General features: G+C 39.2%; 1 protein-coding gene across 1 annotated transcript in view; it reads right to left on the bottom strand.

Annotated features, from left to right (window-relative positions):
* WDR64 (WD repeat domain 64) overlaps positions 1-22296 on the bottom strand; it is a 102709-nt gene that overhangs the window by 29551 nt on the left and 50862 nt on the right. The window contains exons 11-16 of the mRNA XM_026102538.2: positions 14529-14655; positions 12127-12275; positions 9462-9585; positions 7183-7355; positions 3461-3637; positions 382-512 (exon numbers count right to left, since the gene is read on the bottom strand). Coding sequence (XP_025958323.2) covers positions 382-512; positions 3461-3637; positions 7183-7355; positions 9462-9585; positions 12127-12275; positions 14529-14655 — 881 coding nt within the window. The remainder of the gene's footprint in view (positions 1-381; positions 513-3460; positions 3638-7182; positions 7356-9461; positions 9586-12126; positions 12276-14528; positions 14656-22296) is intronic.

The following is a 22296-nucleotide window of genomic DNA, read 5'->3' as shown; positions in this document are numbered from 1 at the left end:
GAAATAGCATTACTTTCCAGATGTCCTCTCGAATATGAAACATCCAAAATAAGGATGGTTCTACAGCTCTGTAGCAGCCACTAATCAATGACAGAGAGACTTAGCAACAGTTTTGCTCAGCGACAGTGCTGAATTATGTCAAAACCCTATTCTTGATTACATCACCCCTTCCACAAATGGCCAGCATGCTGGCTAGCCGAATAATCTTGAAGGAGGGAGGTGGGGGGAGATAAATTGCTACTCTTAACTCCTACTTCTCAATCACACTTGATAGATGGGTCACACATCAGGAATGATACTTCTTAGAATTTCCAATGTTTTGTTTGAAAGGTTAGAATGAAATACTGGAGATCAAAATGCTTCCATGAAAATATTACTTACAGACATCTGACAGAGGCAGCTTCAAAATCCCACAAAATTATTGCACCGTTTGCACTTCCTGTAGCTATCAAACTGCATCCTCCTACTTTTAACACATCAAAGCACTTAATTTCCCTGGAAGATACAAAATTCTACAAAAGCAATAAGAAAGAGTTTTAGTAGCAGTAATGTGGACACTAGAGAGTTAAATGTTTTAACTGTTAATTTAACAAGATGTCTAAATTGACAGCATCTACGGCAACCGTAAATTCAATGTATTTTACTCAAATCCTACTGTATTAAGACATCCAGCAGCACCAGGAGGAAGCAGTGAATGCTAGTAGTTGAAGACTCCCTGCTGTGGGGGATGGAAGCCCCCATCTGCCAACCCAACATGCTGTCTAGGGAAGTTTTCTGCTTGCCAATGGCTCAGATCCAGGACACTGTGAAGAGGCTGCCAAGGCTTGCCTGGCCTTCAGACCTGCCTCCCTGCTGCTCTTCCATGTGGGTGCCAATGACACTACTAGGGGAGTCTCGGCATGTATCCAGTGTGACTGCATGGCTCTGAGGGTGATGGTCAAGGACATGGAGAGCCAGGTGGTGTTCTCAATACTGCCATGAGTGAGAGAGAAGAGTTTGAGGAAGAACAGACAGATTCGGTAGGTCAAAAACTGGTTGGACAGCTGGTGTCAGCAACTGGATTTTTGTTTTTATGGTCATTTTTATGGGACCCTCTTTGAGGATTGAGGACTGCTAGGAAGAGATGGGATCCACACAACGAAGTGGGGCAAAAGCATCTTTGCCAACAGGCTGGCCAACCTGGTGAGGAGAGCTTTAAACTATGAATGACGGGGGAGGGAAAGGATGACCAACAGTCATGTGAGGAAGAGGTGGACCAGGCTGGTAATCAAAAGGTGCAGGGTGATGTAGGCAGGAGAGACTTCATAATCAACAAAATAGGGCAGAAAGGGGCCCAGCTCAAGTATGTACACATAAGGAAGTTTGCTACAGGACAGCATTATGGGGGAAGTGCTCATGCCTTTTCTGGGAAATCAGCATGACTGAGTGCCTCTCTGATGCACCTGCACACTCAGCACAGGGCACAAACAGGAGGAATTAGAGGTCTGCATATGGTTGCATGGCTATGATCTTACTAGAATCACAGAGACCTGGTGGGATAGCTCACATGACTGGAGTGCTGCAATGGATTCATACAGCCCCTTGAGGAAAGACAGGCTGGGAAGGTGAGGAGAAGCAGTTGCCCTTTATATGAGAGAGCAAGGGGAATTTATGGAGATGTGCCAGTTGAGTGCTTATGGGTCCAGATTCACGGGCAGACCAATGTGGGCAACATTGTGGTGAATGTTTGCTACAGACCGCCTGATCAGGAAGAAGTAAATGAAACCTTCAGACAACTGGAAGAAGCCTCCTGTTTGCAGGCTCTGGTCCTCAGTGGAGACTTGACCCATTCCAATATCTGATGGACAACACAGCAGAGCACAAGCAATCCGGGAGGTTTCTGGAGTGCACTGATAATAACTTCCTGACACAGGTGACAGAAGAGTTGATGAGGGGAGGTGCTCTGATGGACCTCACATTTACAAACAAGGAAGAACTAGTTGGGGTTGTGAAGGTCGGGGGCAGCCTTGGCTGCAGTGACCATGAGACAGTAGCGTTCATGATCCTGAGAGGAGGGAACAAGGCAAAAAGCAGGATCACATCCCTGGACTTCAGGAGAGCACATTTTGGCCTGTTCAGGGACCTGCTTGGAAGAACCCCATGGGATACAGTCCTGGAGGGAAGAGCAGTCCAGGAGGCCTCCTGATTTTCTAGGATCACCTCCTTCAAGCTTATGACTGGTTCCTCCCAAAGAGCAAGAAATAAAGCAAAAGACTAGAGGAGGCCAGCATGGATGAGCAAGGAGCACCTGGTATTAAGAGCTTGCTGTCTCAGACACTGTTATATGGTAAACCCTAGCATAGCCTAACTTTATAAATGACTATCACTTTTTATTGATAAGGACAATGGTTGTCTCTGCTCTACTCTATTATTATTATTATAACTCTATTATTATAACTCTATTATTATAACTTTACTATTTCTGCTTCAGAATAGGTATGGAGTGGTAGTAATTAAAGAACTAGGCTATTATATGATCAACAGTTTGCTCAGATATATTTTGTGTCCTTGATCTCTCTGAGATGAAGTTCAGTGAAGGCTCTCTCCGAAAGTCCATGGGGAAGGAATGTGGGGAAAAAAATGGACTGGAAAGTAAAAAGGATACCAGGCAGATGGTAACACTGCTGAAGGAAGGAGTCCTGGAGAGATATAGCTGGAGATGACAAGAAGTAAGGATAAATAGGGAACTGTGATATTTACAGTAACTTTGGTTTCTCTACACTTATCCAAGGTAAAGAAATGTTTGGTGCATCAACTGCAGCAGCTTTCTCCATACCTGTTCTGAAGCAGAAATAGTAGAGCTTACAAAGGAGTTAGGTTTGCAGATGATCTCCTATTAGTATCCTATTGTTATCTGCAACTTGCTGTGGCAGTTTTAAACAGCAACAAGGACTAGAAGCACTTTTTAAAAAAGCACAGTGAGAGGCAGCATTCTGCAGATGTCTGCAGCACTAGCCACAGTCATTGTGAAAAAATATTTGTTCTGGGAAGAGGGATTTGGCAAGTCAGTGCTTAATGTTATTTGAAATGGGAAAGATATCTCACCAGTTACATACAGGGGTAGGAATCACTTTAACAGCCTGCCCAGTCTTTATGTGCTGCTATTACTGAAGATCAGTTTATCAATAATACTGAAATGCACTTCCTTTGTAAAAGACCCATCATAAAAGGACCTCAACTGATTATTTTGTACAGGAATGGGAAGTGCTTAATCGTGGACACAACCATGCAATGGGTTATTAGGCAAATATATCCCATAGAAACAATTACCCTCTTACATGATTTATTTTGGACCTTCAGTGTACTGAAAAGTTTGGAATACTTATTTAAAGTATTTAAAACATGCAGTTCTCAGCTGCATAGTAAACCTTTTACTTTCTGATCTTTTCTAAATGATGTCAAAATTTGAAGTGTTTCTCACCTCTGTTTCATTGCTTAGAGAACTGGTGTCAGGTAACAGCTGCATATCTGGGAAAAATTCATGTGTTTGTAAGGCGTCAGGCTTCAGTGACAGAGACAACACTGGATTCTTTCGTGGAAATGCCACTGCCTCAGGAAGCACCCATGTAACATTTAGATACGTTTGAACTTCATTACCCTATTAAAACAATTGACTTAATGAAAGAATAAAGAAAGGATTTTTGTGTTCATAAGTAAAAGATCAGTAAGTGTGTGCCAAAACCTTGTTTTTCTGTGCCAAACTACAAAAAATATTACACACTTCACCCAGCATATGCCTACAGTGCAAATGGAAGCACCAGTTAGAGATATTTCAGCTTACTTTGAATTACCTGCTGGTAAATTAGAAGTTGACTAGCTGTGGAGTTCAGAGTTTTTTGATTGTCTGCAGTTTAACTCACTTAAAGTGAGTTGTTGGTTCAGTTACAGCTGCTTGTTTTATTAACTTTGGTAATCTCCAGTTCATATCTGGCATGTCAGCAAAGCTGTTGATTGTCCCACTTGTGTGAAATAATCAAGGTCTTTGGTTCAGCCATGGCTCTCGGTTATTGATCTTTCCCCATTGTGACTAGAGCCAGTGGGAGTTATCATGATAGTTTTTCCACCTGTAACAAATTCACTTCTGTATCTAGTTTCTGCTTTAACCTTGATATCTCTATCTTTCTGTTTTGAGAAGTGTTACAAAAAGCAGCTCCTTGGGTTTTGTTCTGTTTTCATAGACGCCTTGAACTCCAGAATGAGTATTAAATGTTTGAAACAAGAAATAACTTGTGAGAAGGACTTAAAATTTTAATCAGTATTTCTGTGCAGTTTCTTTGAAACATTTGTGTAAAAAAGTAGTTCTGCAATTATATGCCACAATGCTAATGTACTTAGATTCACAATTATACGCCAGAATGCTAATGTACTTAGATTCATATAGACTTGGAGGAGGTTCAACTATTCTTCACCAAACTGTTTGTCGAAGTATACATTTGCATCACATGCATGCTTTAACAATTTTAGTAATAACACTGGGGGGCATTTATTGGGCTTAATATTTCAGAAAAATCTGAATATCAAAAGTGAAAGCAGCTTTTTATTAGCAGGAGACTCATAAGTAATAAATTATATACCAAGTACAAAAGCTTGTATGTTTTTTCCTAAATGTATCATCTGGCTAATAAATCTCATTACTCCTCCCTATGGATCCTCCTTCCCTTTCACACAGTGGATTTAAGGGTTCATATGGAGAATTCTGTCATAAGCAAAACATTTCAATCTGAGGAAGATAATTCCAGAAGAACACAGTTTGTCTGACAAATCAGGCCCCAGTTGTAAGCTCCAAATACATCCCATTAATTTTTAGCTGAAAGGAACACAGGGTAGACTCTGAAAATTGAGCCAAGTTCAGGAAGTCAATATGATGTATTACTGCCTTATCACTTTGTATCAGTTTTTAAGGAGCCACTTTCTTAATTTAGTATTTTAGTAGGAAAAAAATCCTTTAATCAAAATCTTTTCTGATATTGAGTTTTCTTGCAGAGTAATACTATGGTGACCTACTCCCCATAGAGGAAAAATGTAACAAGAGGAATACTGGGCATTAGCTGGAGAGGTCAAAATTCATACAGGTTTATAGGCTTGAGGCCTTTGAGGTTTCTGATATTGAATCCTGAGTCATGAGAGTTTGCTACCTGTAAATACTAAATGGAGCCCCTATGGCATAGAGATGGCTGGGATGGAATGGCAAGTATCTGAATCTCAGTGCTTGGTGGCTGAATTGGGACAGTCTTTCTATACAGGATGGTTATCAAAAACCCAGGAAGATGATCTGTGCTGTTCCATGGTCCAAGGAGTGCACTGAGGCTGAGAGGCAGCTGTGGAAGAGGAAAAGGTACAGCTGCCTTGTGAGAACATGGCACTAGGTCTGAGGTACTATTAAAGAGCAGAGCTTTAATCAGAGCAGTGGGGCTGAGTACATAAGCAGGATTTGCAGGAACAGTTCTAGCCTGTCCCAGCTGCTAGTGAACTAAAACTCTTTAAACAGGGTAAATTCCATCTATAACAACAATGGCATTATTTTAAAGCTTTTACTGTAAAGGATCTGTAACTAAATGCTTCAGAAGTAAGCTTCTTGTGACTAATTTGTGACTCCTTGGCTAAGCCTGTGCTCTCCTTCTCCAATGAACCTAGCAGCCCTCTGAAGGAGTGGATTGAGTGACCGAACTTGGGAGGGATCTGAGGCTCTGGTTTTGGGGTTAAGGATGTTCAGCTGCTCTTGATCTATGTCTCAGGGTAGAGTTCTAGACAAGAGGCTTGAGAACAATGGTGTCTTCTATTTAAAAAGAGAAAATATACTGTTCAGGTGCGGATCAGTCCATTTTAGCAAAATTCCTCTTCCTCTTGTGTAGATTGTATATCCTTCCCATACACTTCAAGAAGCCTCCCAAATGGATGCTGGTTCCTTCACAGCTGAAAGCCGCTGCTGCATAGACAGCAGAGCTAATTCTTATTTCTTACACCACTCTAGTAAATCACATAAATATTACTGAGATGAGTTCTCTAATGCAAAGCAAAGCATTTAAACACTACAGTTTTTAATGTTACATCCAGTCCAAAGGGTATCATTACAACAGACAGATCTGGAGCTATTCTGATCAGAGTGGCCACAGAATGGCCAGTGTTACTTTATGCAAACTCCCATTGCCTCACTGCTATGGAATGGAATCAAGTCTTTAGATATCTCTTTCATAACTAAAACATTATCTTTAGGAGTAATGTGGTGCTTCCTCTCTCTCTGTGAACTGCCAGCACATATATATTAGGTAAACAAGGTAGGGAGCACTTGGCTGTATAAGCCACGAAGAATAAATGGCTCCGAGGCGTTTTGCAGATGGTAGCCATGACTCAGTCTGTGCAGACTCTGCTCCGCGTCAGGCCTCTGGTTTCTACCGATCCTATTTTGTCATGTGATATATATGCTAGGCAAACAATGTGTATCAAATACACAAGTCCACAATACATTTATGTCAAGGTTTCTCTTTAAAAGCTAATGGATACCAGGACTAGGAGTTACACAGCTTCAGCACATGATGAAGCCTCAGAGTTACTTTGCAAACTTTCTCTAAATGATTCAGGCCATTGTAGTCCCTTTGCATCAATAATTCAGAGGGGAGCATCTCAGCCTCTAATGTTAATTTATGGATGAGAAAAGAAGGGAAACAATTTTAAGATATAGGAATCACATTCTGCAACCATGCATAACTTCACTTATTTGAGTATTCCTATTACCTTTAATGAGTAACAGTATATGCATGCCTAAGTACATAAGATCCTGGGGCTCTTTTCCAGCAAACACAGATTAATCTGATAACTGTGACAACGTATTCAGAAATTGAATCACAAAAGCCCAGTCACAAAGAGAAAAATGTGCATGTCCCATTATAGGAAGTGCATGGAAAGAAATGATCAGAATGTTGAAAAAGAGCAACGGACTAATAAACATATTAACACTTAACTAGAAATGCAGAAAACTAATTTGATGATATGCAGAAAATGGATTGTTCCTTGTCAGTTTCTAAGAGTTTATCTACTGATTAAGGGAAAAAAGTCTCTGTTTACCTTTAAAATTAGGAGCTACCAAATGAAATTATTAAAAAAATTACATACATATGCATATACTTGTACATATATATGAAAAACCTGAATGATTTTCATCTTCCCACTCTGCTCCAAAACGAGAAGCACATGTTGACTCTGATTAGCTTTCAGATAAACTACTTGAAGCAGACGATGCTTATCATCTTTGCTGTGCTGGGCCAAAGGCAAGGCTTTCACTTCCTGCCCACTTCCAAAATCCCAAACTTTCACTGTTCCTAGACAGGAATGAAGAAGATGTATAAAAGGGAATGAACTTTCAAGAAAAACACATTTCAAACTCAGAAACTTGAAATGGATCAGACAGAGAGAGGGAGAAAAAAAATAAAAACCAATTGAAGGTTCAGAGCTAAGTCACTGATCTTTTAAATTAATATTATTGTATGTATTTCTTAGGAAAGCACCCTTAGGGAGACAAGCCTTACCAGAAAACATCTTCACTGCTAGTCCTGTTATTTTTCTACCTTTTTCCACATCTGTTTTATGTTGCAGCCCAGGATGAAAATTCACTGCCTATCTCATTTTTGTTTCTGGACTAAAGCCATCAGAGAATTAGCAGCACGGTGGGCAGTCTGACAGAAGACTTCAGGGTCTGAGCTACAGCAGGGAGCTGAGTGACCCAGATCACTAGACTTATCTCACAGAGCTAGTGAGGAGAAGGAACTGGAACATTATCTTCTGTGAAGCAGTTATCACATATGACTCCGCTTTTGTAAGGCTTGATAGTATTCACTTTCTTTGTGCTCTTAAGATCCATAAAGGATGCATTCTCTGCTCCCAAGCATAAATAAGAAACATTAGTCACCAAGCTGTGTGGAAAAGGCTATCTCCTTTTTGTATGAGGCAGCTCTCATATATTTCATGTATTTTAATACTTCAGGTGTGCACTTCTGAACATATGAATGTGAGAAGAAATCAAGAATTATTCAGCCATGTTAACAGATAACAAAATTATTAAAGTTTGCAGCAAAATACAGTGTAGCACTTGTGAATAAATTGGAGAGGTTTTGTCACGTTATCTAAAACTAATTCATCCTAAATAACACAGGGGAAAAATTCAAGATGTATATATATTCTAGTGTTTAGTGTCTGCAAGACACTATAAAATTCAGCTGAGACACTATAAAATTTGAAAAATGACTTTTCTCCAGTATCTTACAACTAAATTATTAAAATATCTTTCTGTCTTTCTGCCTGAGACTTCCATGCTTTGGCTAGTTCAAAATAACTATTTTTCCAAATTGGAAAAAATGTCCTTTTGATATGTTTGTCTCATAAATGCCGCTATACTCATTATGTTCCCATTGTAAATGGATCTATTTTATATGAACACCATTTTAAACTAAAATGGAAACCATGTCTCAATATAGCAAAGAATGAGAAAGAGTACAAACTTGGATAACGTCAATGCAGTATTTCTGAAGTGGCAAACATTTAAATTTGAAGAGGATACACATTTTGGCATATTTACCTTCATTTTAATGCAACTTTCTTGAGCTACAGGGGTATAAAATGCTAATGAAAACAGTGTGAAAAATATCTGAGCTGAGGTCATATGAATTCAAGAAAGCTGAGTTAAATCATCTCAGGCAGAAGCCAGTTTTAGTAAGAACACATAGGGATGCTGGAAGTCCAAAAAATGCCATCATTACAATATTAACTCTAGCAGACTCAGTATAAGGGATTAGCAAATGGTTTCTAATGTAAAGTTAACAACCAAACTTCAGATATATGGATTATTTTCCTCAGGAAGCAAATGCAATACTTTTTACAGTTCAATTTACATTGGATTATCTAAGCGTTATCATTCCAGAAGGACTGCAGAGCTCAAAGTGTTTTAGAGATTGCATAACAAAGGTGGATACTCATAGCTATTATGCACAGTTTAATCCTAGGCCTTTTGAAATGGTTATTAAAACAGAAATCTGTCTACTGAATTTGGAAACATCTAATTACAGTGGTACCCAGCTCTAGCTCTGAATTCCTATGAGGAAACACTTTCTCAGACCAAGAGCTATGCAGGTAGTCTTCCATAAAGTAACAGAGTAGCAAAGTACCAGAGTTCAAGCAGCCTAAAATCACCTTTCAATGAATCACCTATCAAATAAAACCCAAACAAGACCAACCCCCCCCCCCCTTTTCCCCAGATTTAAGCTGTGTATTCCTTTCTGTGCATACTTCCTCTCCTTTTTGCAGGACAGCCAAAAATCACTTCCTTCTCTCACTGAGACAGAGTGGTTCAAGCCAAATAGTTCTGACTGCTCACACCATACATAATTTTAAATAACGTTAATGAAAAGGTGGTAATTATTTAATTGCTTTACCATCACATGCCCCAGTAGCAAGATGAAAACCTTTTTCTTCAATGGCTGCACAGGTCACTTCAATATTCAGCCCATGTGCATCTTCAATCTGATATATTTGATACCCTGTTTCTAGTTCCCAGACCTAAAAAAGTAAGACGTTAATTATTTGCACCTCCAAAAAACTCACATAATCTGTTCTAGTGTAACTGCAGAAAGATGAATACTTCCAAAGGCAAATTTTCACATCCCATGTGAAAATCACATCTGATTCACTATCACAATACTGTGCTATTTCACTGAAATAATTGTGTCATTTCTCTGAAAATGTCCCACTCCGCAGTGAAACCACTGTAGCATGGAGAGGCCTATTTAATAAGGTATGAGAAAGACCCTTGCTAAGTCAGAGAGACTGTTGTTAAATATTAGTTTTTACAATGTAAAAATCAAGGAAATCTAACTAGACAGAATGGTTAGATCTATAATTTGTATGCTGAATATCCAAATGGGGATCTTCATAAATATTTGGTCTGAAAGTGTAGGAACGACTATATCTGATCGTTATCGAAGCCTTTTTGGACTTTAAACAGTGCCTCGTAATGAAATACCAGTATAGAGTTTGGCCTCTGTAATGGAATAGCTTGGATTTAACCGGATTTATGAAGTAGCTGCTCATGTCAGATGCACTGTTTGGATCTGATTTTCTATATCACTGTATGCCCACAACTATTTTGCAATTGTAATGGTTTTGTAGCCACCATGGTCTATGGAAGGGAAGGTTTACAGAGAGAAATAGCATCTTTATTAGGTGTATAAAATACACAAACAATTATACAAACAAGCCTTTCTCCAAAGGAATGGCATACATCACCAGCTGGCCCCCAAAATGGATACTACCTCTTCCTACAAATCTTGCCGCCTAACTCCATCAGCAATTAATGATTAGTGCAGGTCTTCAGTACCTCTGATAATCAGTGTCACACTGTTAATTACACCAGTAATGACTGGTTATGTTTGCTGTACGTTTTCTGACACTTGCATGGTGACTATTTTTCAGTTGATTCAAATGTAACTAGTAGAATTAATAGGCACATTTAATTTTTTCATTAATATTTCAACACAAATAAATATGGCTGCAGAATGCATCTCTAGCTTGACAGGGTGGGAAGAGGTTGCAGATGTTGGAGGCAATGGATGCTGACAGACCAGTAAGAATATGAAAGTCATTGAACACAATTCAAAAATTGATATGGATGAACAAACATTTGTGAGGACCACATTTTTATGGTTATTATCATTATGTATCTAAAAATGTCCAGGAAATACTTAAAATCACTCAGATATTAATGTCCCATTGAAATCAGTGGGTACTGGGTACCTAGGAGTTCTTCGAAAATCTACTGAGTGACTGAGTTTGTTTCTAAAACAGTGTCCAAACAACTGTCTCTAAGAGGCTGAGGCTGAAATGAAATGAATAAATTGAAATGAATGGAGAATCCTACAGCCAGATCCCTGAAAGGTATTTACGTTTTTAACTTTCATTGACTTAAATGGGAGCTAGATACCCACAAATTCTTGTGATCTAAGTCTAAGTGCTTTGGAAAATTAGATATTTTAGATGCATTTCACTCAATCCCCCCGTCCCAAATGCCTCACAAGCTCATTTGAACAAAGCCTGTGGTCAGGGGACAGAAGTGAGCTGTGATAAAAAGTAACAACTGAGAGAGGTTTCTATCACTTTAGTTTTCTTGCTATTTAGCTATTATTTTTAACACTTCTCCCTCACAGTAGGACTTGAAATCCTGAAGACTCAGGAAAATGTGTTCTAAGAAATTATTTGAAAGAGAAAAGGATCTACAGAAGGTCAGCAGATTGGCTCCAAGAACTGCTAGCCAAATAGAAACAGATTCAGAAAAAAGAATAGGAAATACAACAGTAAGATGAAAGTCAGGTTGTGTAGTTTAGGCACACTGTATGTACTAGAGGAACTTACCAATTTTAGTCAAGGAAGCTTTTTATGTGAGAGCAAAATCTTTTACACAGTCCTGTTTATACAAAGTGAGGTTTTTCTTTTTTTGCATGACATTGATTCATAGAGTGTTTTACATACACATAGATATTCCACTGACTTGACTGGGACTCAAGCACTTACTGAACTTTAAAGAGGTGCTCACCAGATACACCTTCTGAATTGGGGAATAATGTGTAATTGTGCTTCCAGAAATTATTGACTGGATGCACAATTTGTCATCAGGGCTTTAAAATTTTCCTTTGTAGCTACTATACAGCCGATGGACTTTCACTGCCTCTGTTACACTTGCAAGAATCCATTGCAGTAACAGGTAAAGTGTACTAAAATACAGCTAGAGGAAATAAAATCACAACCAAATCCAGTGCCTCCAAAATCTACTCCATCTGACTGATGCTTGCAGTGATAAAAGAAACTAATTATGTCAGTGCAGGTCAGAGAAGTGGTTTTCTGAGAAAAGTAATGACGTTGAAGCCAAATAGCTTACTTTTCATGGCTTACCACTTCCCTGAACAATTAGAGCACAAAATAGCCACAAAACCAACACTTTGAAAAATAAACAACAATCACTCTTATTTAATTGCCCAGTAACTTATATGTAATGCAAATAGCTGAAACTTTTCTTTTTCAGTTTAAAAGGTGACAACTTACACTCACCTTCAGTATTGACTCAGAGCAGACAGTGAGAATTTGGTGAAAAGCCTTGTTGTAAACCAGAACATTGATGCTTTTCTCATGTGTCTGTGGAACCTGTTTTGTATCTTGTATCACATGAGTCAGGGGATAAATATCAATGACAGATGAACCTGCACATGGTGAGAGCGGTGAGAATACATGCATTTTATGTACAGTACCAGTTATATTCCCTGGATATAGAAAAACCTTATATAAGCCATAAAGTCCATTTGAGTTCTTCTGAACATGGTAAGGAATCTCTGCTGTTTCTTGAGTATGTCTGTTCCCTAAAACAGAAAATGTTCACACATGCTCCCCAAAAAGGCACCAGTTAAACAACTGTGAAGTATTTCCGGGCCTTAAACAACAACCCTCCCACCTTTTATGGGACCGATACCCTGACTCAAAGGTCATTAGGAGCTGCAAAGCCCCCAGTCCCAGTGTGGGTTGGTGTGGAACGGAATGAATGCAAATATATGACACTGACTGACAGATATCTCACTAAAAACAATTCTGGTATCCGCATTCTTAGAGATAAAGCAATTCTATCTGCAGGCAATACGGGCTTTTCAGTAGCTTCCTTTATGGAAGCATAAATAAATACATTCCTTCTGAACGGCATTTGCCACCACCTTCCAGTGGTGTCTGATCAGAAGGATTACAAAGACAGGAAAGCAGACGGGGCAGACAAGACAAAGGAAAGGACAAGGTTTTCACAACAGAGGCTCACAAGCCAGCGCACACATCCAGCCTCCTATTTCAGCTCCAATATACTGCAGTCCTACCAGCAGAGGGGCAGCAGTCACCAGTACATTTGTAGCAAAGGAAGAACTTGCCTAATACTTGGCATGAGTCCAGGCATACAGGCCAGCTTGGAAAAAGACACAGAAGGAATGCTGTGGTAATATTCAAATGAAGCATGAAGGTGAGTCGAAATCATCCATAAACACTGTCTCTTGTGATTTATGAATGTAGTAGACTAATTGAAAATCTCCTCTGGAAAGTCAGGTACATAGCTATGAGGATTAATTCTTTCACGTATAGCCTCCGTCTCTCACTTTTTCAGGGACAAGGAGTCATTCATTTAGCCTTTTAATGGAATTGTTAACAGAGTCCAGGCCCAGATTTTTCAAGATATTTAGGCACTGCTCCAATCAGTGTTTATAAAGGCAAAGTCATCTAATTTTCACAAGGATTTAACTACATGACTGAGCCTTGAAAATTTCACTGACATAAATTTGAATTGAAGATCCTATCTGTATCTTAGAGTGATGAAATATCCTTAGAAACTGGACTGATTAGTATTCTGAACATTTTTAAATAAGACCTAGTAGCTGAAGTTGCCTATGCTTTGCTCTACTGAGCAAATGCCTAAATCCATTAAACAAATTGTGTTTTGGAGTTCAATGTATATATTTAGGCTTCTAAAACTGGGGTTTAATGGCAAACTGGGGTTTATTCAGCAGAAACTATGAGGTCACTGAAAACAAAAGGTTCATCTTCTCAGATTTGACAAGCTTTGTGCCTTTACTCCTGAGACAAGGACAGAAAAAGCTCTCTTCAAAGACAATGACCTTATTTGCCTGGTATGTCTCAGGCCTCTATGGCCCCAGGAGGAGAGGTTCAAAGCTCAGGACTCCAGGATATCAGTGACTATGTCCCTGAGTCAGAGAAACGCTGCCAGTCTCCAGATTCTCTGCCTTAGACCCAGAAGACTACAGTCCCTAGGAATATGTCCAGAGAAAATAAAATCACCCACTAAGCTCTGGGCCCTCAGAGCTTCCAGGCTCCCTTCCACAGAGTCAAGAGGCAGAGCACAGAAACTGTGGGATGAGCTCCTGCAATACTTAATTCCTGATAAATTTGACAGTGCAGCTGTGCTGCAGCCACAGATTGTGGGGTCCTCTGTAGCCACTCAGTTAAACAAGGACTTTGAATACACCCATAAGGGTGAGAGTATAGAGACTACACTTTGCTGCTTTAACCTCTAAATGGGAGGAGAGGGCCAAAGGAAGGGGGGGGGGGTCCAGGAAGATCAGCAGCTGAGTAGGTTTTAACAAACAACAAGGCTCCAGAAGGGTATGTGTAGTTTAATTTTTCTGAAGAGGGCTCACCTTGGCTTCAGAGAAGCATTTCTCATTTACTCTGTTTTTTGCTTTTAGCTCTCTTGATGCATATTTTCATGCATAATTCCACATTGAAACTAGCACCGTATATAGCAAGAATCACTTCAAAATGATCTAAATGTGTAAATACTCTTACCTCCCAAAATTTGGTGCATCCCATATACCTTCTTCCTGTCCTCAACTTTGGTTATATGTACCCATAAAGGAAACCAAATTTAACAAGGGGGATGCACTCACACATTAGTTGCAGTAACATACCTGTGATAAGCGTGTGGTGGTTATTGTCAAATACCATGGCAAAGATCTCCATCTCTCCAGGACTCTCTTGATTATCATGGAAGACCTGTAGCGGTGTTAGGGTCTGTATATCCCACACTCTAAAAATCTAGAGAGAGAGAAAGGCAAAAAAATCTAGTACTATGTCATGATCAGATTTTCAACTACTTTTCATTTGTATGATAAGAATATAGCCTCCAGTGAAAATCACATGGTTATGTGTGGTACTTCCCAAAATCAGCATGGCAAATAACAAAGGCATCTTTATCCCCATTTTACTAAGGATAAAAGGCACAAAAAGACTGAGTTTCTTAATCATAAACTGACAAGTCCACAGTAGAACCAGATCTCCTGAGAATCAGTTCTACTCCTTAATGGCAAGTTGACTCCATTGTACTATGCTTCTCAGACATGTAAAGATAAATGAAAATAGTTTAAAAGCTTGTATTCTGAACTGGTCTACTGAGCAGAGCATACACTATCTGAACTACCAGCAATACAAAGATTAATTTCAGAAGGTTCCAGTTCAGGAATTCCTGAAATCTTTGACTGACAGCAGCTGCTGGAGCAAATCGGGATCAGGACATACTGCAAAAAGATCATTTCTATGCACACATAGTGCTTAATGCTCTCCATAAGCAACTACTACCAACCACAATGAGGGTACTATCCTGTAAGGAACAGCATGCTCAATATGTTTGTCCTTACTTTCAGTTCCAACAGAGAACACAGCAGTTGCCTTAAACTCTAGAACTTACTGGTCAGTGATTACATGTAAGCAACACTCATTTATCCCTATCAAAACTGGTGCTGTAATTACTGCTATTCTGTGCAAACTGCTCTCAATCCTGCAACAAATCATGATGTAATTTCTCAGATGCCACGGTTTTTAGTGTGATAAATTTCCCAGCAAGATAATCTTACTAGGCTCTCAAAAGTTATTCTGTCATCACCAAGAACTTCCACGTGCAACTCTCATTCAGTTACCAAAACTGTGGTGAGTTTTATATGGGCATTTGTGCAAGTTCATTTGTGTTGTTAAAAGGCGAGGCTGCACTCTGTTTTTAACGCAAAGACACATGTTGGTACAATGCTCCCATCCATATCGGGAGTGTTTCGGGCATGGACAAAGGTGCTTGAATCTTTGGATGAAATGTCCCATAAAATGTTAGTCTATAAAACACATCAGCACAAACCACACCAAATATTCAACTGAATTTAGTGGCTGAGATGTGTTTCAGCCAGAAATAGCCCATAAATACTACTGCTTCCTGTGCTACAGTCCCTTGAGATCTTCCTGTCTCAGCTGATCCTTATTCTTGACCTTATCACTCAATTTATAACTCAGTGGCTTTTTTCAGATGATCTGGAAGCAATTAGTCAACTTCTAACTTCGCAGTCTTGGCCAGGAAGCAGGAAGCAACCAGCTAGCCATGACCAGGGCTGGGCTTCTGTTTCTCTAAGAGAACAATAATTTTTGGAGGTATGATGAGGAAAATAAGAAAAAACCCTAAGGGAATCTACATCCATTTCTTTGATTCTTCCAAGGATCTACTGGATGATGAAAACATTATGGTAAAGGTGAATCCAAGGCCAAAAACATCTGCAGTAGACACTTCAGGTGCAGCTTCTTGCATTATATTCCTGAAAACATACCGATTATCACCCACAGGTAAAAGCAGCATAAGATGCTGTATTGGTACATGAGTTTGCCTATTGTGGAAAGACAATCCAGTAAGCCTCTTGAAACAATCCTAAGCATCTGTCCATAACAGATAGGCATTGCAACAAGAAAAGGAACCAGTGGAATCAGAACACCAGCCACTGGACAGTGAGACTGGGAGTTATTTTGAAATGACTTGTGCTTTTCTGGTTGATATATTAGATGGCTCAGTGGCTGTGCTATCTAATAGCTATCTAATATATAATATCTGTGACTGTAACAACTGCAGACTATTCAGAAGTAGGTATCTAGGGAAATACTGTAGTATGAAAAGAATCTGTCACTGAACAGAGATATAATGGCTTTTTCCAGAAACATCACCTATATCTGTTACAAAGTTGGTAGAACAACATTAACTACAAAATACAAAACAAAACTGAAGACAGGCAATTCTAATAATCCTATGGATTTTATTTTATCAAAACAGTAAGAAGAACAAGGGATTTCACAGCACAAATGAATAAAAGTCAGAACCTCTTGTACTATTCTTTGCATTAATATCAGTACCACATTAAGAAAATGCAGTCACTTAAAGGGACAGCAAAAACCTGGACACATCACAGCATTCATAAATCTTTTCTCTTCCTCCTTTTCTAGCCTGTAGGCAGAGGATGGAGAAATTACACAAACCACTGTTTCACATGAGTTACTTCAACACAAGGCATCACCAGCATGGCCGTGAGATATAATGTCACTGCTGTTCATCTGCATCAACACACATGGCTGTGCATGAATTCATGCACAAAGAGTGGCAGTGACAGGCATGTTTACTTTGAACTTAGGAGGTGACCAGTGGGAGTTGCCTCAGGAATATTTCATTAATGGTTACTTTATTGTTCTACTTATTTATGGAAGAATTTCTGATGAAGCCTGACTAATTCAGGAATCCCTGAAATCCTCTGAAAACATATTCTTCATGGTAAACTACTTCTAGACTGTGTCTTCTGAAACTGCAGACTGTATTCGAGCAAACAAAACACAGTAGGAAACAGTGGGAGTGTGAAGAGAAGGAGCTTCAACTGTTTTTGGAAACAGCTTCTTTCTTTCTTTCTTCCAGCTGTTTCCATCTGGCATGAAAAGCTCGTCTGTAGTTACAGTAAGTATCTTACACTGCTGGCTTATGTTAATGAAAAGCCTGTTGGCTCAGTTTGAGTGCTAGCAGAATTGGCCTTGACTGACAGATATACCATGTGTATATGCTTGAGACTAAATCTGCTGTGTAGGGACTCTTGCCCAAGTTCCCACACTGTGGCTAACCTCCTTCACACAGTAGGTAACAGGCACAGAAGAGCATTCCTGGAACGTAAGTTCTATTTCTTTTGTATCTCGGCTGCGAAAGCTTTAGCAAAATAGTTTGTTATCCTGTTCAGGACTACAGCTTGGATCACTCCCCTTAGTTTTGGGTTACTTTTCTTCTGCCTTTCATCTTTCAACCCAATGGTAAAACCATATAGTTACAGATGAATTTTCCAAAGACAGCTGGGAGCCAAATCTCTCCAGAATTCAATGGAAATTCATGCCAAAGCCTTCTGAGATGCCTTAAAAAATGTAAATGTGTACATTTGCATACATAAACACTTTTCTCTCAAGCATCATCTTTCTTCCAAGCCCTAAAATTCAGAACCTCATAGAAAAAAGCCAGAGCTATCTTCTCCGTTTGGTCTAAAGCCTGTACTTTGTGAAAACGTAAGAACCTGCAACACCCCTCTCTTCTATTTTTCTTAATACCAAAATAAAAGACAAAAGATCCATCACAGCACTTACTAACTAATATGGTAGCAGAAGGGGGAGACAGGACAAAAATGGGAAATTGGGCAAGACAGATTTGGTAAATAAATATTTTACATGCTCTCAGTCGAATAAAGTTCAGGCCTCAGGAACACCATATCTCTTGCTGAGCTGTCATGAAGAGGCCATTGTGGAAACATGCTTTGACTCTGGGAGAAGTGAATCCTCTTCTGCCCCTTTCTGTCTGTCATTAACTGGAGTTAGAGAAGGACTAAAGATAGCCAAGGGCTGCTTATCAAAAAAAGATACTGCTTCAAATTATTGCTAGTAAAGAATAAAAAAGTGAACTTAAAACACTGCTCTAAAGAAAGTATCTCAAAAACTCTCAAGACAATGCAATAATTTCTTTTTAATGATTGCAAATTCTCACATCTCTGTTGATATTTTTTATAGGTTAAGGAATATTTGTTTTTTGAAATGGACTGACTAGTTTCCTCAGTTTTATGGATGACTGACGCTGCAAGGCTTTAAAACAGCTGTATGAAAAAAGGACTTCTGCAGGAATCACCAAAATTCAGCCAGACAGAAAGAAGTTGCATGAGCCACAACTTCACTGTAAGCAGAGACAGGAAGAGTGAGCAACAATTAAAGCTGATTTTAGGCTCACATGCTTAGTTTCTCTGCCCCAATCTATTACACTGTTCAGCTGTTTCAAAGTGGCATCAAAGTGTCATCTAAGTAAAGAAAGTTACAAATTCATACAGAAGGTCTGAGCCCTCAAAGACAAAAATCACCAGGCATGAAGCAGAGATCAAATGGTAGTTCTGCTTACTGCGTCATTTAATAGAGAAGTTATCTGCAGAGAGTGCAGTTGTGTGTCTTGTGATCCCTGAAGGTGATCTTGTGAGGTATGACAACTCCCTGTAGTTATTAGAAGACTTAGGAACAGATTGATGTCAATGGGATTAGTTGTGAGGCTAAAGCAAGGAGGATTTAGCTCTAAGAATATTAACGCAATGTAGTGCAGCAGCTGGCACTGTAGCTAGTGCCTTATGATACAGTAATTTGGTGAAGTTCAAGATTATGCATATTTCAAATCACTTCCTCAAATAGTATAGTAATGAGCCTGCAAGATATGTATTGGGTTCTATACCACAAGGTATGAAGGCTCTAGCCTGCTCAGTACACTGACTAATGCAAAGATGAAGTGACCCTCAACAGCTTGTGTGGAGCAGTTTCAGTAGGAGTCAGATGCTGTGTAGGAGAGAAGCAGGAGGCTAGAGGTAGAGGAGATGACTGCCCATGAACACCTGCAGCAGAAGTGCTCGAAAAGCAGTCAGGTTTTCCCATCAATCTTCAGGCAATCTTAGAATGATATGACTGTGCATTACTCTCACATTATATACTATATATAGTATAGCATTTGAAGCGATTTTCAGGTATACAGCTCTTCATTCACATTTTGAAGCTCCCCTATTTCTTCTTTCCCTAGTAGAAAAATCAGTAACCAGGAATCAACTGGTCTGGAAATATGTTTTTAAAATAGCTCATACTCTAAAGCTCAGTTTTCTGGTAGAAACACTATAGGAACCAGCATGGGCTGCATATAGATCTAGGTCTGTTTCTATCTGTAGCAAATACATATTATTTAATACTTTAATCATCAAATACTTGACCAGAAACAGAATATCTACTGGATCATTTCAGTCATTTATGGTGAGAAAAAAATATATATTTTCCAAAGATACCTCAATATAGCAAGGACAGAGATTTCCCTCAAACACTCCAGATACCCGTTGGCTGTCTGCATGCATGTATGTTATAGTAAATCTAAGACCTAGAGAAAGAAAACATAAGTATGAGCTGAAAAAGTATATTTTTAATTAGTTCTAATCCCTTTTACATTTTGCACTTTTTATTTGCAGACTAACCAAGGAACTAGGTAATTTGCATAAAGGAAAAGGGGACAGGAAATAACAGAAAATTGGATAAGTTACATCAGAAGTCCAAGGAAGAACATTCAATGTTCTTGCAAGATCATGTAACAAAAGAAGAGAATAAAATTCTTAATATCTGGGAAAAGCAAATAAACAGAAGAGGATAAATAACTTTTATAAGAACTCAGCAGCAAAGGAAGGATTAACTTTGACTTTCAAAGCAGTATATGAAAAATATATCTGATAAATATGTGGCCACATAATTTTCATGAAAGCATGACTGAAGCAGATTTCCCGAATGCCTTTTGTTCAAATTATCTTGATTAAATTTAATGATGCTGATAGACAGTACACTTCAGTAACAGCCCCGATTAGCAATGCTTTGACATAAATTAAACACTGTGCTTCCAGCTCATCTGCCCTCACTTTTCAGGAAGACCACTGACTGCATTACAAATGCATCCTGAAAACAATGTCATTTGATTTCAAAATAGGTTAGATAAACATCCATACTAGCCTACACAGACGTTAATACAATCACCTATTCAGTTCTGAACAGGCAAGAGACATTTAGGACTCCCCACTGGAATATCGCAAAACAAGTTTGCTATTCAGGAGACCTGGAGAGAAAGGACTGAAACGGATAACATTAAGGTTTGAGTAAATTTGCAAAAGGCAGAAAATACAAAAATTAATGACATATCTTACCTCCTTCTATGCTCTCTGAAACCCATTTTCTGGTTTCTGCCCATGGGTTCAATAAAAATAAAAACCAAATATATATAACAGCATCAACTTAGTATGGGCAGATTTCAACATGAAAGAGTTTGTGTGCTTACATCAAGACACCTGCATCAGATTTTGAAGAAATTATGAATCAAATCAAACTCTGCCATGCCCCAGAAAAGATATGCAAGAAATCAGCCAATTTATTGCACTACTCTTCTAACACGTGTACATGTATGTATCCCTCTTTCAGTATTAGCTGCCAAAAGTGACATCACTTTGAAAAAGAGAAAGGCCAAAGAACATTCTCTCCACTGATTTGGACCACGGTTTTGTATTGTTTACAAACAATACTGCATAGTGTTATAAAGGCTGGGAACATGCTCCTTACCTCTGCCCACTCTGATGATCAAACAAAACTATGATTATTTTCAGGTATTCAAGCCAGTAGGTCAGATCTTGCTCACCTGATTCTCTTAAGTGGCCTGATTCAACCAAACCAGCACTGGAGTAGTTCTAGTAAAAATCATGGAACTACTAGTGCAGCAAATTTAGGCTTATTGACTTCCATCAACAACTCAGGTAAGCAAGACAAGAAGTTTTAGCCTCCCTTGTTCTAGTCCTGAATCCCCACTCCACACTAAGTGAGAGAGTGTGGTTGTCACTGCTTCACAGCCTTTGAAGCCTCTACAAGGACTGTGCAGTCCAGTCTCTGCCATTGACCTTAATATTCTTGTTTCAGTAGAGCATTCTGGGAGAAAGATCATCTCTCAGATAATGATCTTCTTCCCACCACATCTCCAGATTTATAGCTCCTATCCCTATGACTGCTCCTTTTCTTACTGGTTCCTGAATGCATTTGAGGAGCTCTGTAATACGAAAAATTAAAATAGTAAATGCTGAAGGACAGCTTCAAGCTGTAGGAAGAAAATAATGGGCAAAATAACCATAGTGAGGAAGGGGCAACAAAGGGTCCAGATAATAGGAAGGAGAGGAAAAACTCTTCTGTCTAGGCTGGGATGTGAGCTCGGTTTTCCTTTATTTCTCTGTGCTGCAAATTGCTCTCATATTGCCTTACATTCCCTAGAACTAATGGTCCAAGTTTTAGAAAATAAATTTGTTCTTATATCCATTTGCGATTTCTGTCTGTTCCTGAAAACATGGGGGGGTTGAGCTGCAGCAGCCAGTGAGGCAACTGCAGTAGGGAACCACAGACAGTACCGGGGCAGGACCATTGCCAGATCAGGCAGGGAAATTCACTTCTTATGGCTAGGCATTCCCATGGCAGGCTAATGGGAGACTCCTAAAACACAGCTACTTCAAAGGTCAGGCTGATGGTCTTGGCATCATTCCATATGTAAGCCCATTTCTTTCCTTTGCCTCAGCAGGTAACATGAACAGGGGTTCTGCACAGATTTCCAAAACTTTTCTGAAACTTGTCACAATCCTTGTTTCTGGAAACCAAATTTTATGGGAACCTTTGCTTGCTCTTCTTCCTCCTCTATCAAGCTTCATATAGACTGGTAGACCTAGATACATTCCAGAATCTAAGCTCAAATGATGGCAAGTGTGTCATTCCTCTAAGTATTGTCCAGTCCAGCTGGACTGTCACTGAAGTCCAGGGGTGGTATCTGAT

Source organism: Dromaius novaehollandiae, chromosome 3 (assembly GCF_036370855.1).
Source record: "Dromaius novaehollandiae isolate bDroNov1 chromosome 3, bDroNov1.hap1, whole genome shotgun sequence".
Lineage (NCBI taxonomy): Eukaryota > Metazoa > Chordata > Aves > Casuariiformes > Dromaiidae > Dromaius > Dromaius novaehollandiae.
This window is presented reverse-complemented; position numbering and strand designations above follow the sequence as displayed.